This window comes from Cynoglossus semilaevis, chromosome 1 (genome assembly GCF_000523025.1).
Source record: "Cynoglossus semilaevis isolate Cse_v1.0 chromosome 1, Cse_v1.0, whole genome shotgun sequence".
NCBI lineage: Eukaryota > Metazoa > Chordata > Actinopteri > Pleuronectiformes > Cynoglossidae > Cynoglossus > Cynoglossus semilaevis.
Window position 1 is genome coordinate 27,773,387 of NC_024307.1, and position 14,916 is coordinate 27,788,302.

Sequence of the window (14,916 nt, forward strand, 5' to 3'; positions counted from 1 at the left end):
GCCACACGGGGCTGCAAACCCTGGAGGACTTTCGCATTCTCCATGTGGAGTAGACGCTGGCTTGGCCTGACCAACTTTCTGGATCTGGTTCCTTATGAGTCCTCCTCTCTGAAAACCTAAACCAGACACTTATTTTCACTCCCTTTCCCTGGTGACAGCTTGACTGCACACCACTAACCTCAGGAGAGAGAGAGAGAGGGAAGGAGGTGAAGAGGCATCTGGCTACATGAGTACTGTGTCTCCTGGCTGGCTTTCCCTCATTCAAAGCAGACGCAGGGAGTCGGAGAGTAATGAACTCGCAGCTTGTGTACGTCTTCTGAGAGCTGCTTCCAGGGTCCCAGCTGTGCTGCCTCCCTCACTGTGAACAAAAACAGAGTCACAGTCTCAGTAAGGATGAAGTTTGTTTGGCTGTTGTAGATTCAGTCCACGATTACACCAGGCTAGGATCAGACCCAAAACATCCATGAGTAAAATTAGATGTGATCTGAAATGTGGTGAACAGGGGTTCAGTGAAATGAATAAGCCATTGAATCAACAGCAATATATTTCAATGTTTTCACTTTCATTTTCTTTAAAAAAAAAGATGTTTTTAAGTGAATGTAAACATGTTTCAAAGGTCATGTAGCAAACATGTTTTGTCCCTTTTAAAGAATATGCAAGTATTATTTTTTTTCAAGTTGCTTTTTAAAACATCTATTAATCATGAACTGCACAAAGTCACTTAAAATTTCATTTTAAAATGAACTTGTTAATTGGATTTACAAATTAAATGCACACAGAATGACAAACGCTAATATTCCCACTGTCAATCCAATTTCTCATTGCTCAAATACAGGAGCCCCCAACCCCTGGTTCGGGGACCGGTGTCAGTCCGCAGGTCATTTGGTACCAGGCCGCAGTGGGACACAGTGAAGAAATGTACTTCAGTTTTACTAATTTACTTCATTCGAAAAGAATCCAGTCATATCCCTTTACTTTTTTCATTAAAGATAATCTGACAATATTTCAAAATAATAGGTCATTCAGACTCTGATCCTTCAATGATGCCACAGTCCGCAGTACAGGATGTTACCGGCCGAGGTTCTTGGTACAACAAAGGTTGGGGTGCTCCTCTAATACATATTTTGTCATTTACACATATTGTAGAAAAATGTTTTTGTTTAACCGAAGCACCTCAAGCTTAAAATACCATCTCAACGCTTAACCTATATTTGTGAAGGCTTGTGAGGTCAGATTTGAGTTGCTTTGACATCATTCTTTACTTCTTTTGTGCAGAAATGAAGCAGCTTTACTCAGGAAATGTTCCACAGTTTTCATATTCTTCTGTCAGATGTGATGATGAAACTTTTTTTTATCACCGATTTTCACATTTTGGAAATGTACCTCAAAGCCATCATTTACTGACACTCACTCTAATCAATGAGTAATTGATGGTGTGTTAACAGTGGGAAGGGAGAGTCCTGAAAGTCCAGTGGTTGAGGGTTTTGCTTATGCTAGGAATTACATAACACTTTTATTAGATATCACAATTCAGTGTCATTTGGTTATTTTTTCAAGTAATTGCTAGAATTTCAGCTAGCGGATTCCATTGAACTTCCATGAGCCAGACAAAACTTCAGTCTCGCTCTTATCAGCCGTGCTGTGTTGACTTGCTGACACATCATCAATTACCCCAGATAACATCTATGCCTTCCGTCAGTGATGGATCTTCTGGTTTGACTCCAGTGCCCAACGTTCAACCTAGTATTAGACATGTTGCTCTTACCGCACCGCTAGAAAGCCAGTTAGGCATTACTCTGCGCATGGGTTGCAAGCCTGTAAGCATTCATTATCGGCCAGTGGAAATGTGTGTGCTTTGGATGCAGTCCACTGTAATTATCATCACATTGAATGTAGTGCTAGTTTGTAATTCCCTAAACTGTTTCTCTAAAGTTTTAAAAATGAGCGATCTACTGCCAAATGATCCGTGCGGAAATGTTTTGTGGGGAGACAAAGTCAATCTTTAAAATCAATACCATTTTTAAGGTAAAGTACAGTTAACGTGTAAAATCATGCAGCAATTATGAAGCAGTTGCTGGGTTTGCTGTTCTTCACAGTCAGGGAAAGAAAGGCAGAGGGAAGTCGACCATTTTTCAGTAATAAAGTCCAGTCGTAAATGTCACTTTGTGAAGAGAGGAAGTAAAAGCATGGTCCTTTAAAGTCCCGCGCTAATGGCCTGGCAGACAGACTCTACTGCCAAGCTATTACATATTGCAATTAGAGTAATTGAGTTCTATTTTGGGAAGTAGCTAATGAATAAAATCTTGAACATGTAGACATGAGGCCATATAAAAAAATGTAATGGTGACATTTCTTACACTACATAAGGTATTGTCGTTAAGTAATGTTGGAATTTAAAACAAAAGCTGTGAGTAAACTTCACTGTCTAAAAAGACTCCAATTACTGATTAGTTATGATCTTATATTGTCTACATATTATACTGTCATTGATTTCTTTGTATATACCAACAATGGTTGCTTTTTTATTGGTAATGGGTCTAATAATGACCTCTCGTTTTTTTGTATTTTCCAGGTATCAGATCCACACCGGCCTTCAGCACTCTATCATCCGAGCTACCCAGCCCAACTGTTTGCCCCTGGAAAATGTCACCCTGCCCCAGAAGCTCAGGGATGCTGGATACTCCACCCACATGGTGGGCAAGTGGCACCTGGGCTTTTACAAACGCGGCTGTCTCCCCACCCAGCGTGGTTTTGACTCCTTCTTTGGCTCCCTGCTGGGAAGCGGGGATTATTACAGCCACTATAAATGTGAAGGGCCTGGCATGTGTGGTTATGATTTGTATGAAGGGGAGGAGGCGGCTTGGGAACAGGACCGTGGCTTGTACTCCACTGTGATGTTTACCCGTAAGGCTATCAATATTTTAGCCAATCACGACCCCCACAGACAGCCTTTGTTCCTGTACCTAGCCTATCAGGCAGTACATTCCCCTCTTCAAGTTCCTGCCCGCTACCTCGAGCGCTACAAGGGTATTCCGAACTTGAATCGTCGTAAATATGCTGCCATGGTGTCTTGCCTGGATGAAGCTATCCACAATCTCACCGTAGCCCTGAAACGCTACGGTTACTATGACAACACTGTCATAGTGTACTCTTCAGACAATGGAGGCCAACCATTGGCTGGTGGAAGCAACTGGCCCCTGAGAGGGAGCAAAGCCACCTACTGGGAAGGGGGCATCAGAGCGGTGGGATTTGTTCACAGTCCTCTGTTGGTGAACAAAGGTACGAAATGTCGGTCGTTAGTCCACATCACTGACTGGTTCCCCACGCTGGTGACCCTGGGTGAAGGGACAATAGATGAACATCTAAATCTGGATGGATACGACGTGTGGGAGGCCATCAGTGAAGGCCTCCCATCACCTCGGCAGGACATTCTGCATAACATTGACCCCATCTACATCAAAGCCAAGAACGGCTCCTGGAAGGCTGGCTACGGCATATGGAACACAGCCGTTCAGGCGGCACTCAGGGTGGGCCACTGGAAGCTCCTGACAGGTGTTCCTGGTTACAGTGACTGGGTGCCACCACAGACTTTCTCCTACCAGCGGCTAGCCACTCGTTGGCACAACGAGCGCGTGCGTTGGGACCGGGGTAAATCCCTGTGGCTTTTTAACATCACAGCCGACCCGTATGAACGCGTGGACTTGTCCCAGCGCTTCCCCCACATAGTGAAAAAAATGCTAATGCGTCTAGCGCAGTACAACAAGACAGCGGTTCCCGTGCGCTACCCAGCTAAAGACCTGCGTTCTAACCCTCAGTACAATGGGGGCGTTTGGGGACCGTGGTTCAAAGACGAGAGGGAAAGGCAGGAGGAGGAGGAGAGAGACAATCATTTGTTCAACAATCACATCGGGCACCGTAGGTGGAAGAAGAAATCGAAGAACCGGAAGTTGAAACGGAGGGTAGAATAATGATTTGCCCCATTTGTGAAAGACTATAATTGTATTTTCTCAGGGATTTGTTAGAACATTGAACTCTAGTTGTGCTTAACGTCGCTCACATTTTATACTGTACAACACTCAAAAAAGATGGTGCTTTGGAACCGCCTGAAAAAAAAAAAAATCCACTAGTTCAAACACTACTGTTATGCCCAGACACAGCTAAAACCTCATGCTATTGTTGGGGGCATTTAAAGAATGTTTATTTTTCTAGATTGTGTTGCATGCTTGAACTCTTGTCACCCTTGAATCGCTCTGTATTCGGGAGTCCCGTAGAGTAGATCGGTGTTTGTTGACGGTTGCCATAGATTTTGGTGACAGAAATAAAGACGTAGTTCTATAGTGTTTTGTTGTCTTCGGTCTCCAGACAGATGTAGGATTTATGTGATATGTGAATTGATGTGTGTTGCTTTTTATAGGCCTGAGCTCAAGAATAATAGGTTCGGTTTCCTCTTTCATTGACGTCTGGTCCGGCACCAGGCCAACCTGAATGTATTACCAACTGACGGAATAAAACTCAGACGCGTAGGATTCCTCGACTCTCTCGCTATCTTACAAGCTCTGTCTGGCTTTTCTTTCCAGATCGAAAATACCCACGTACCTAGACTTGATTTATCATCTTAATATGCTGAGATATGTCCGTAAAGAACATACATTGGTGGAAAATACCACGTGGTGGGATTTTACATGTGATAAAGACGTAATTGCTTTCATCTCTTTATCACTTTTGGTTTGCGGTAAGTGATTAAGCTGTGCTGGGAAAAAAAAAATTGAGTTTTTTACTTGAGGTGAAAAGTTGAAATACAAAATAGCAAATGCTTTGTGAAGGTAATTCTTTTCTTCTTTGTTAAGATGGGTTTTACCCCAGGCTGGACCGCCTCAGTGTACGTGTACCTGTGTATTATCCAACTGGCAGCACATGAGTATTCGAGACTGGTTAGCAAGTCAGAAATGGATCCCGGGCCTGCAGCTCACCGTCTCCACCGCAGCAGACATCAAGACCGATCTGGTAGACAAAGGCGTCCTCACAGAGAGCAAAGTCATTATCGTGTCATAGTGAAGACAAAGGATTCCCTGTCCTTTTTGTTGCAGTGGTAAGTACACACAGAGAAAAGACAGTTAGTGTACAGTTGTGGGCAAAATGCACTTATTATAAGAAAAAATGCAGTATATATTGTCCATCCATCCATTTTCATCCGCTTACCGGGTCACAGGGGCAGCAGTCTCCACCCAAGTCACACTGCACCGTACCAACCCCCCTGAACCTTCCTGTGGGTGGTGAGTCCACTGGAAGGTACCAACCACCCTAACTGGGATTCGATCTTGCCCAGAAGGTAAACCCTGGGGTTCCACACCAATGACATTGCCTCTGGGCCAAAGCGCCTCTGTTTTTATGTAATTGGAGACATTGCCTCTGGGCCAAAGCTCTATTGTTTTTATGTAATTGATGCTTGCAAAAAATGTCAAATTGGTCTAATGTTTCTGTTGTGCAGTCAACTGCCATGCTGGTTTATCAGTGTGTACCTTTTACACCATTGGGATTAACTGCATGATTTTTGTGATTTTTTTTTGTGTGTAAATATTCTGGGTTAAAGTTAACTATATATTTTCAATTAAACACATGTTTAATTTTAGAAGAACAGTATTTAGAACAGTACCATAGTTTTACGGTAGCTGCCAATATATCTTGCTCAGGTGCCATGCTCAGAGCACCTCAGTGGTAACTTGGCAGCTGGTGGACTTGAACCTGAAGCCTTCCGGACCCAAGCCTGCTTGATTAAGCCACCACTGCCCCTTGTAGCAGAAGTGTGTTACATCTGCTCACCAGAGCCACCACTGCCCCTTGTAGCAGAAGTAGCAGAAGTCTGTTACATCTGCTCACCAAAGTCAGAAGTGATTGGATCTACTTCAGGACTCTCCAACAACAGAGGAAGTAGAGAGAGAGATGTTTGAAAAATTAGATTGTTTTTTTAAAGTGGATGAAGGATGGATGGATGATCTATCAATGGATGGGTGAAATGATGGATGGACCGATGGATGCACAGACAGATTGTTTAGTCCTGGGGTAAATATTGGAAACACTATTTACAGTCATCTGTTACTTGTTTCCATCCAAAGTCTCTTAATCGTGGACCGCTCTACATCATGCGGTATATAACGCACATTTTTACTGCTGTTGTCGAGCTTATTTTATACATACAGTAACTCGTGGATAAATCATTTTAATTGCAGTCGGGTCTCCGCATTTGAGCTGCCTGAAAAGGGGATATTAAGACGAAGTAACCGCATGAGAACGTCACGAACAAGCAGAACCCTTCTTAGCATATAATCCCATAAATATCATAATTTACTGCACCATAAACTGCGAGTAATGTTTTTTCTTTTGCTTTTTTATTCGTCCTCTTTCAAGGACTTTGCATGGATATGCTAATTTACAAACTAAAACGTTGCAAACAGAACTATGCTATAATCACTTTAGCACGGCTACAATTTGTTTTATATACGTCTGTTGCTTGGCATCTTTGTAAACAAGTCCCCGAAGTCAGTGACAAGAACGGGTCGCGAGTTTAGCCTACAAAACCACTTTACGGGCTGTTTAAACATTTGAATGATACTAAATGACTTCTAGATGTACTGTAGTACCAAAAGATTTATAGCTGCCTGTAAATGGAAACATTCTCTTTGTATCCTACTCCATCACTCGTCTATTTGTCTTCGTAATTGGCCAACTACAAACAGCCTGCAGCGACGGTGCAAGTGGGAATGCTCTGGATTAGTTACGAACATATGAACCGACTGGAGCCGGGACGCAGGAGGGGTTTTCCCATGCAACGAGTGCCGGGCTTCACTGAACATCCCTCTCATCCATGCCTGCTTTGATCCCCCCTGTCTCAGTACTGTACTCGGGGGCCAATGTTATGACCTCAGACTGTTGCACTGGTAGCTTATATTGTTAAGAGAGGCGTCCCGTATCCTTAACTCCTTTAAATCCAAAACAGGTGAGGCATAGTCTGCTAAATCGATCAATAAATGAATTTGGCGGCTGTACCGTAGAGAACGTACCCGAGTCATGTGAGTCAAGTGATCCACCGTGAATTATAGATGATGAAAATTTTTTTTTCATTGTATGGGTCTGAAATCCCTTTCCCATGGGCCATAGGAACAGTTAAACCCTGGATTCCCTGGGAATTCACATTTGCTTTCAGTTATGGGCATTTGCATCCCGCTTATGGGAAAAAAAAGCCCAAAGTTGTACCCCCCTCCCTAGCCTTGTAAGTGAGCTGCGATACATCAAGCTGCCTCACATCAAGAGCACTCATTAGTGCTTATTGGAAATGATAGAAGAAATAAACCCAATACATGGTTGGGCTTTGGAGCTTTGATCAATGCGGAGAAAATAAATACATCTCTCTAAAGTTTTTTTTTCCTTCGGCTGTAGCACTATGTGAATTGTATACTTTGCGTTCTTGTGTGATCTAGGTTATGTATATTAGCCAAATTGAATGCAGCCAACTGAAAAAAAAATCTTCCAATTGAAAAACCCTCACGAGCAACTGTCATACAGAATATTGCAGATAATAATACGTAAAATATGTGGAGAACTCCCTGGATGTCAAAACACATTGCAATGCATCCACTTGCATGATCACACTCTGCAGAGCTGTGAGCTTTCAACAACTTGGCAGATGGGTAACATTCCATATTGGAAAGGTCATCCAGATTTTTTTTTTTTGGTTCTTCCCTTTCCCTTTCTCAATGATGTACAAGCATGTGAAACAGCTGCTGTCATGTTCTAGTGACATCATGGGAAGTCCTGCCAATGATACGGCCCAAAAAAAGAAAAAAAAAAACCCAAACTTTCTTCCTACCCAAAATGCAAGCGAACACGTTACAGCACAGCAAGCTAAAACAAAGTATACAGTGTACTACAGTTAGTAACAGCAACCCAGGGTATTGACAAGGAAGACGAGTCTAATTGAGTTTGAGTGAGTTCAGAGTAAGTAAATTATCTTTATGGAACATCTCTGGTACTCCTTCTCCAGAAACGGGGATTTCCTGCAATTAGCAGTTGTATTCATGTGCAACTGGAACTTTTCTTGGCCTTTAGCCGATGACTGACTCTCCCACATTGTGACATCTGACCCAGTTCTTCACTTACACCAACCACTCCCTGTATATCTTAATATTCCTCATTCACCATTAATAATCTCACGTACTTGGCCGCAATCTCCGTTCTCTTCACTACAGCTACCATTCAGACACTTTCCATTGTGCAACTGTCATCATTCCTCTTCACTCGTCTTCTTTCCCTCTCCCTCTCTCTATGTTTTTGCTCCTGTCAAGTCCAGACCTGCAGGGGTTTGGACTGTTTGCCAACTGCGTTCGAAAGTCAGGCCTTGGATCTTTCGCATACGTGGTGCTGTCCAGGGTGGTGCTCGGCGTCCTTGTCCGCTTTCCACCGTCTCCACCTGCCAGAACTCTTGTAATGTGATTCGTCACTCTTACCCCGAGCCCTCCTGCAAATTGTGTCGACACATTTTCCTTTCCACTCTCTTCACCAAAAAGTCATTGACGCTCAGCTAATAATCCAGCTGTGCCGCAGTTTTATTCTGACACGCTGCTTGCGGACTCTTCCAAATGTAGTTTGTAACAGGAGAATAATGTCTCTGCACTTTGGACGGTTTAAAACGTCATGTAATAACACTCAAAATTAAACAATGTAACGTTAAACTATAGAGCATATGTGTCAAACTCAAGGCCCCGGGGCCAAATGCAGCCCGACGAGTTGTTCGATCTATACAGTCTTCCATTTGCAACTGTCCCTTAAAGGGGAACTGTATTCCTGATGTGGCCCCCGGTGAAAATGAGTTTGACACCCCTGGAATAGAGGATGTTCATTAGATTTTAGCTATTGCTAATGTGAGCGCCCACACAATGCTAATGTTGTCAGTCAGCTCCACATTACTCTTTGGTGTATTTTATATATTCAATTCAACATTTTTTGTCACCCAGTGACAACTGCCACTATAACAGAATTCAAATATTGAACAGTGGTTCTTGGCCCCCGGTGAATTGGCCCAGAGGCAATGTCTCAGTCATTGGTGTGGAACCCCAGGGTTCACCTCCAGGGCAAGTTTGAATCCCGGTTAGGGTGGTTGGTACCTTCCAGTGGACTCACCACCTGCAGGAAGGTTCAGGGGGGTTGGTACGGTGCAGTGTGATTTGGGTGGAGACTGCTGCCCCCGTGTTCTGGTAACGGATAAGTGGATGAAAATGGATGGATGGATGGATGGATGGATGGGTTCTTAAGTGGGGAGCTGTTGCAATTAGGTGCTTGGAAAATTACACTGATTTGTCATTTTTTGTCTTTTGTTGAATCAGAAAAGCAGTTTTGTAACTGTAATTTAGGGCACATGTATTGCTTTTATGCAAATGATTTGGTTCCTTCATGGCTTGAAGGTGATGTTAGTGAAATGCTTTGATTAGATAGATGGATGGATAGATAGATAGATAGATGGATAGATAGTTTATTATTATGTAATGACAATAGTTTGAAGCAGTAAAACAAACGCACATCAATAACTTTGTGGGTTTTCAGCAGTTTGAAATTGTTTCAGAACACAAGTTCCAAATGAAAACAACATGACATTAAATGGTGTTTTTTCTTGAAATGCAGGTTTAATAGTTGAGAAGGCGGAGGATAGGGTTAGATGACCCGCTGTGGCAACCCCTCAAGGGAACAGCCAAACCAAGAAGTTCGGTGAGTATTAACTGCAGCACCAGCATCAAAAGTCAGTGGAGCTTTACGCATGTAATTTACGAACAGAACTGAACAGAACAGAACTTTCAACCACATCAGACACAGGCACTGACGATCGCGCTGTTGTAAATCGTTCTGCGGATTAAAGAGGAATCAGTGAGTTTTCCATCCTGTGTGCAGAGGGAGCTCTTCACTGATGTCATGCTCAGCTCGTCTCCTCCCTTTAGTTCACATACACACACAGTTCCATCTTTGTTTGATTACTGTTTATACAGTAAGCACCAGGGTGGGAGTGTGACATCATACAGTACAGCACCTGTGAAGTGGACTGGATCAGAACGAGAAAACGTGTCCAAAATCTTTGGACCTGAATTATATCAGCGACTTGGCCGTAAACAAGGTGTAGAACATGACTGTGAGGGATGACGTGCTGATGTCATTAGTACTGTAATTACAAGCAGACAAATGTATTATGCAATCAATCTTCAAACTGTCTGTTTCACTCTGCTTCAGTCTGACTATTTCGAGTCAAATCAAGTCACTGAACATCTTTCTGGCCCACAGAGCAGTGAGATTAAGCCGTGTAGGATTAAGCAGGCGCTCATACATAATGTAGTACGTAAAATATTAGGGCCACCTTTGAGAAAAACTCTAAAAATTACAAAAATAAAGTTGGAATGTTATGAGACGTTACTCTATGAGAAAAAAATGTTGTTTTACGGAAGAAAAGTCGTTCGTTTGTGAGGGAAAAAAGTCATAATATTACAGAAATAAGGTGTGAGTTCATGAGAATAAAGTGATAAGTTTATCAGGGTGAGGTCATAAGTTTACAAAAAATATGAGAAGAAAGTTTACAAAAGTAAAGTGGTATCATTATGAGACAAAAGCCACATGTTTATGAGAAAAAAGGCAACTTCAATCAAGAAGAATCATAGGTTTATGAGTGAATAAAAAGTGAAACATTACAAGATAAAAATACATAGGTTCATGAGAAAAATGTTCAAAAAGTTGCAAAATGACAAAAGTCATGCGTTAGTTTATAAGAATAAAGTCATGAGTTTACAAGAATTAAGTTATAACTTTACGAGACAAAAGCCATACTTTTTTGAGATAAAAGTGGTAAACTTACAAGAAGAAAATTGTAAATTCATGAGAAAAAAGGTACATGGGAACATTATGAAGGAACATTACAGGGAAAAAAAGTCACCCGTTTATGAGGGTAAAGTCAAAATGTGACATTTTTCCTTTTTTCCTCATAAACAGGGTTGAGAAGGGGTTGATATATGAGAACAAAGTCCTAAATTTATCAGGAATTTATCAGTAATGAAGAGTATGAGGAAAGAAAAAGTTGTGTTGTTTTGAGAAAAAAGTCCTTAGTTTATGAGAAAAAAATCGAAATGTTAAGAGAAAAATATGTAGGTTCGTGACAACAAAGGTCGAGATGTTATGGGGAAAAAATTCCTTAACTTACAAGAATAAAATCGTAAGTGTAGGAGGAAAAAGGTCGTAATGTTTTGAGAAAAAGTCTTTAGTTTGTGAGAAAAAAATCAAAATGTTACAAGAACAAATACGCAGATTTGTGAGAAAAAGGGGAAATGTCATGCACTTTTGAGGTAAAAAAAAGTTGACCACTGTGGCAACCTCTGTTAGGTTGACTGAAAAGGATCTTCTTTTCATTCATATCACAGTATCTTAGTAAGAGTCGTAGTTTCTGTTTTCTACTGTTACCTTTTATAAAAGCAAAAGTGGGGAAAAAAACATATAAAAAACGGCCTGGAGTTCTTTTGTTTCCCAGTGTACCCCAGTCCTTGCCCCTGCCTTGAAACGTGACCTCAAAATGTTTAAAAGGTGACTGAATTTGACCCTGCTAATGGTTACAAACCCTGCCATTAACCTGCAAATAAATCACCCCCGTCCCAAAAAAAAACCCGTCCCCTGTTGAAAAAAAAAAAAAAAACCCATCCCCTGTTCTGGACTGTCTTTGAACTCCAATTGTTGGTCACATCATTACAACGAAGTCGGACAGTGAAGAAACACATATATATATAAACAAAGTATTGGTGAAATCAATTCAGTGTGTGATGAATTACCTTCTCACACTGGTGTTTCTCTTTTCTTTCACTTTTTCTTTTTTCCCCAAATATGCTTTTGGTCGATCTTTACTAAATGTTCCAGATGGTAATTGCTGTTCTGTTTTCTGCAGGTATTGTGTGTTGTGGGTTCACGCATCAATCAATCAAGCCCCGGTGACATGACCCGTAGTTTAAACCAGGTTTAAAAGGAGGTGAGGGTCCAGCTGTGCTACGTCAGCTCCAACTACATCTGACATGTGGGGCCTCTCAATCCCTTCAGGCAAACCTGCTGAAGGAAAGGGGAGGAGCCGGAGGACGAGAGGAGGACTTGGCTCCTTCTCCTCCACTACTGCTGAATTTATGCAACTAATTAAAGCAGGAGATAGTGTCTTTAATCTACTGCAAAACTGTAACCTATCAGAACGTAAAGCAAAACAGCCAAACTAAAGGTTCCCTCCAACTGCTGACTTTTAATATCATATCATCAAAGTAGAAGGAAAGAAGAAAAATAATAGGAGTAGAAAAGAAGAGTAGATGAAAAAGAAAACACTAAAGAAGATGAAGAGGAGAAAGAAGAAAGAGATGAAAATGGGAAGTAGAAGACAGAAAAGAACAAGATGAAGTGAGAGAAGAAGAAAAGAAGACCTAGCAATTTATTTCAGAAACTAGCATCAAGGATAATCACAAGCCCATTGAGACATTTTAACAACTTAAAGGATAATGTTGGTGTGTAAACAGACAGAAGAACAGAACACGACTGATTGTGACGTTTCATTTTTTTTGTTTTTTTTTTTTACTCCCGTCAGCTTCTTCTGTGAAACCTTTTTCTTCCGGGCGACCTCTTCCTCTGGTTTGGAGACAATCTGCTCCTTCTCCGTCAGGATCATCTTGATGTGGCACAATGACCTCATGTAAGGTTTGATGCGACCGTGGGCGTCGCCTCATCTTTGGCGCTTCGATGACCAGAGAGTCCACGTCCAGACCCTTTAGCCCAGCGTTGCTCTCAGCGTTCTTGAGCATGTGCAGCAGGAGCTCAGCACTCTTCTTAGGCCCTGAGTCCAACCGAGTTGTTTGGCCTGCGCACAGCAGCCAACACCACCATTGTAGCGACGGGACGGCACACGCTGGTGTTTGACCGCGACGTCCCTCAGGTACTTGTTGGCTTTGCCGATGTGCATTCCCTTGATGGCCTGAGCGGTCTCATAGGTTGTCTTAAAGTGAAACAGAGGTTAGTGCCCCGTGCCTTGAAGGACTCTTGGGGTCGAGAGAGTAGCGGACCATTTTGAGAAAGTCTCTGAGGCGGCAGAAGAAGGTACAAAAGCAGAAGATGCAAAGAAAAGGAAGTAGGAATGGAGGAATAGCAACAGCAGTAGAAGAAGAAAAGATGGAGAAAGGAAGAAAGAGCAGAAGGTGTAGAAAAAGAAAAGAAGCAAGAACAGCAAAAAAAGTCGAAGAAATGATAGAAGAAAAGAAGCAGACAGAATTGAAAAGGCCCGGGGAAAGATTCTGCCCGGCGACAGCTGAGTTTGTTGACAAAGCCTCAGACTAAGTCACTGTTTACACCTTTGGCTAAAACGAACCATTATGATCTTAAACGTGATTACACGTCGTGATGTTGATACGAAGTGACCTCAGCAAACACAGAGCGGCTCCGAAACGCTGTTAACCAAACCTGATCCTGTCCACATTTCATTGGAGTGAAAACAGGCACCACATTTTAGAAAGAAGAATTAAAGGAAGTACAATAAACGAGGAAGAGTGATGACATAATAGACCAGCTGAGAGCGTCAATGTCAGTGAAGGGAGGTGCGGAGAGAGGGAGAGGGAGGGAGGGGGGAGAGGGTGGGGGTGTCGTTTGCTCTTGATTCCTCCCATCTGGCCTTACAGTGACTCGCTCAGCTGTTCACTGTACTGGCAGAGACCCAGTTCTGGTCCCGGTCCTGGTCCTCCTCCTACTCCTTCTCGCTCTCTGCCAGTAATGAAGAAAAAAGACTGGATGCATTTCAGTGTGCAGACTTTAAAGCGCTCCACCTGTCACATGCCAGGGTGTGGGAAGGAAATCAGAGGCAATGAAAGGGTGGACAATCCTGGACCAGAGTTCCATCAAGTCGAGTCCACAGTGTGACTCGAAGGCATAGAGCTGGTAGTCCTGCGTTTGATTCCCAGAGAAACCACATACTTGGCGCCTCCAAGGGGCAGCCTGTTACAGCAGATCTGCTGTTAACACAAGAATTTTTGTTGGATCAATAAACTTCGTATTATTAGTAAGTATTATTATCTCAGCAGCAGGACAACCCTTCCATTCATCCCTCTGAGAAGCGTGTAGAGAAGTCTGACAAATTAGAATTTGTTTACTAAAGACTAACAGAGTATAGAATGTGATTGATAAATCCTACTTTTTAGGATATTGCTTGGTTAAAACCCTGCATATTCACGTTAAGGGAAAAGTGCTATGGTAATGTGGTACGATACAAAAGCCAATATTGCTTCCTGTGGCTTCAGCCACAGCTCAATTTACCAAACACAAACAATTATTTCCAACCTTTTTAATTTTCAGGGTGACATATTTTTGAAGATATTTCAAAAAGAACAAAAAGGTTTTTTTTATTGGAAACATACAGCTATCAGTATTATCTATCTTTGTACAACTATCTTTGTACAACTTCACTCATTTTATCAGTATTATCTATCTTTGTACAACTTCACTCATTAGCAACGAAGCTCAAGCGCTACCTGTTCCCTGTCTTGTTTCCCTTCGCCAGAGACAGTGAGAGGTGGAATGATTAAATACTCGTCCATTAGGTGGCAGCAGATGGCTGTAAAAGCTCAAAAAAAGCAAGTGAATCTAAGCCGTTAAAGAAGATCTTGGTGTGTGTGTTTCTTCAATTCCTGCGATAATATCAGTTTTGTGTTCAACTAAACAGGTCGGGGTTTACTCAGTTAGTAAACGGAAACTGGATCATTTTGTTTCATGCATCCACCAACTCTATGGAGCTAAATTTTGTAATAGGCAAAGATATAAGACACATCTATCTGCTGTTACTTGCTGTTGTCATGTTCCAGAATTATACATAAAATTGTCTTCGTC

General features: G+C 42.1%; 1 protein-coding gene and 1 pseudogene across 8 annotated transcripts in view; one reads left to right on the top strand and one right to left on the bottom strand.

Annotated features, from left to right (window-relative positions):
- Positions 1 to 4,765, top strand: part of arsj (arylsulfatase family, member J) — a 53,859-nt gene extending 49,094 nt beyond the window's left edge. For 4 of the 8 annotated variants that reach the window (XM_025057096.1, XM_025057090.1, XM_025057101.1 and 1 more), the window contains one exon: positions 2,573 to 4,762. In XM_025057096.1, the coding sequence (XP_024912864.1) occupies positions 2,573 to 3,968 (1,396 nt within the window). In that variant the 3' untranslated portion in view covers positions 3,969 to 4,762. Of the gene's footprint in view, positions 1 to 2,572 lie in introns of all 8 variants that reach the window. The other 4 variants (XM_025057114.1, XM_025057118.1, XM_025057127.1 and 1 more) reach the window with 2 other exon arrangements.
- A 7,026-nt stretch (positions 4,766 to 11,791) lies between these two features.
- Positions 11,792 to 14,443, bottom strand: LOC112487270 (60S ribosomal protein L17 pseudogene; annotated as a pseudogene).
- Between the last annotated feature and the right edge of the window lie 473 nt (positions 14,444 to 14,916).